At 38.2% G+C, this 2,313-nt stretch overlaps 1 protein-coding gene across 1 annotated transcript; it reads right to left on the bottom strand.

Moving 5' to 3' along the window:
* Positions 1-527: 527 nt before the first annotated feature.
* Positions 528-1,997, bottom strand: LOC110717407. Its single transcript, XM_021896095.1, has one exon. The coding sequence runs from the start codon at positions 1,995-1,997 to the stop codon at positions 528-530; it is 1,470 nt and encodes a 489-aa protein (XP_021751787.1).
* Positions 1,998-2,313: the final 316 nt, after the last annotated feature.

Raw genomic sequence — 2,313 nt, 5'->3', positions numbered from 1 at the left:
AACTCACAAATCTCTTCAATAACCCCATAGTACCTCATCAAACCACTCACAGGATTTTTGTCTTTAGCACTGGCAAAATGTAAGGCTTTGGCCTCTAAAGTAACACCACTATTCTGCATAGTACTTTGTTGATCTTGGAACCTTGTGTAAAATGTGCAACCATTTATGACATATCCAGAATAGTAAGTGGCATTGAAATTAGGCCCGAATGCCAAACTCTTAAATCGATCAGAAATTAAAGTAAAAGAATCCAATAGCTCTGTTATTACTTGATCTTTGAACCAACTAATGAATGATTTGCTATGTTCGGCAGCTAATGATTTCTCATTTGCCTTTCTGTTGCACTTCCTCAAGTAACTCATGTGTTTCTCCACATATGGCATAACTTTATCCTCATTATGAAAAATGTATGAATGCGCCTTATGCCAATCATCATAAGACAACTCACGTTGTTTTCGACCTATGGTTCCCTCACCATCCATTCTTCCACTATGACGAGATACAGGAAGCCCTATCCGCTTTGAATTCTAAAAAAAGTCACCGGTATGAGCAAGAACTTCTTCATAAAACAGTCGTTCAGCTATACAACCTTCCGGATGAAAAGCATTCTTCACAAATCCCTTATAGGTTTTCATTTTCCTCTCAAAACACCACTGATTTCTCATGTGAACCGGTCCACAATATCTTATCTCTCTAACTAAGTGGACTGGTAAATGAACCATAACATCGAAAAATGATGGAGGGAAGTACATCTCTAATTGACACAAAACTAAAACAATAATTTCATTCTTCAAAGTAGTCAACTCTTTAGGATCAATGACTTTGCTATAAATCGCATGAAAAAATCCACATAGTCTGATAATTGCAAATCGAACATCTTTAGGCAAAATTGAGCAAATCGCCACAGGTAATAACTGTTGCATCAAAACATGGAAATCATGTGACTTTAGGCCTACAAGTTTCAAGGTTTCCATATTCACAAGGTTGCGAATATTAGAAGAATAACCCTCGGGCACTTTCACTCTTGCCAAGCTTTCACAAAATTCGATTTTCTCTTTTCTTAACAAAGTGAAAGCAGCAGGAGGCAAGTATGTTCGACCTATATCATTATCAATAGCATGGAGTTCACCTCTAATCCCCATATCCTTCAAGTCATCCCTCGCTTTTTTGCCATCTTTAGTCTTACCATCGATATTCAATAAGGTACCAATCAAACTATCACACACATTCTTCTCAATATGCATTACATCAAATGAATGTCTCACAAAAAGATGTTTCCAATAAAGAAGCCGCCAAAGAACTGAACACTTTTTGAACCCCTGCGTAGAAAGGGCCGATTTATGTTTCTTGCCAAATTTGATGTCAATATTTTTCACCTTATCGAATATCTTTTCACCTAAGATGACTTTTGATCGCCCTTTAAACTCTTGCTGCCCATCGAACACATTCTTTCTCCTACAATATGGATGATTAGGCGGCAAAAACTGGCGATGAACCGGATAGACATGCTTTTTAGATACATTTAACCACGTTCCCTTGCAATCTTCCATACTGATGGGACAAGCTGTTTTCCCCTTCACTGTGTACCCCGAAAGGTTGCCATACGCCGGAAAATCTTGGATAGTACAAAATGGCATTGCTGTCAAATTAAAATTCTCATTGCGATAAGCATCAAACACTTCAACACCTTCTTCCCAAAGCATAATCAAATCATTAATAACTAGAGTCAAATACACATCGATGTCATTGCCCGGTTGCTTTGGACCTTGAATTAACAACGACAAGAACATATACCTTCTCTTCATGCACAATGAAGGAGGTAAGTTGTAGGTCACTAGCATAACTGACCATGTGCTATATGTGTTACTCAAGGAACCGAATAGATTGAACCCATCCGTAGACAATGCAAGGCGTAAATTACGCTTTTCTTGGGCAAAGTCCGGGAATTTTCCATCAATAAATCTCCACTGCGGAGAGTCAGCTGGATGTCTAAGCATTCCATCGTCAACTCGACTATCGAAATGCCATGTCAACTTCTTTGCATCTTCTGCTTTTGAAAACCATCGTTTGAACCTTGGTACTATAGGAAAATACCATAAAACCTTCACTGGTACTGCTCCTTCCCTTTTCTTGTACCGTGAAGCTTAACAAATTGGACAACTCTAATGATTCGTATTGATTTTGATACAATACACAATCATTAGGGCATGCATGGATTTTCTCATAAGGTAAACTCATTCGGCTTAGTGACTTTTTTGCCTCATATGTACTATAAGGAAGAGCATTATCTTTGGGAAGCATGTCTTTCGCTAA

Source organism: Chenopodium quinoa, unplaced genomic scaffold, assembly GCF_001683475.1.
Source record: "Chenopodium quinoa cultivar QQ74 unplaced genomic scaffold, ASM168347v1, whole genome shotgun sequence".
In the NCBI taxonomy this organism is placed as follows: Eukaryota; Viridiplantae; Streptophyta; class Magnoliopsida; order Caryophyllales; family Amaranthaceae; genus Chenopodium; species Chenopodium quinoa.
Note: the sequence above shows the minus strand (reverse complement) of the source record. Positions and strands in the feature narration are given on the sequence as shown.

What these genes read in the sequence shown, in the direction of transcription:
- LOC110717407 (XM_021896095.1), bottom strand. Translation starts at nt 1,997, where the DNA reads ATGCTTAGACATCCAGCTGACTCTCCGCAGTGGAGATTTATTGATGGA.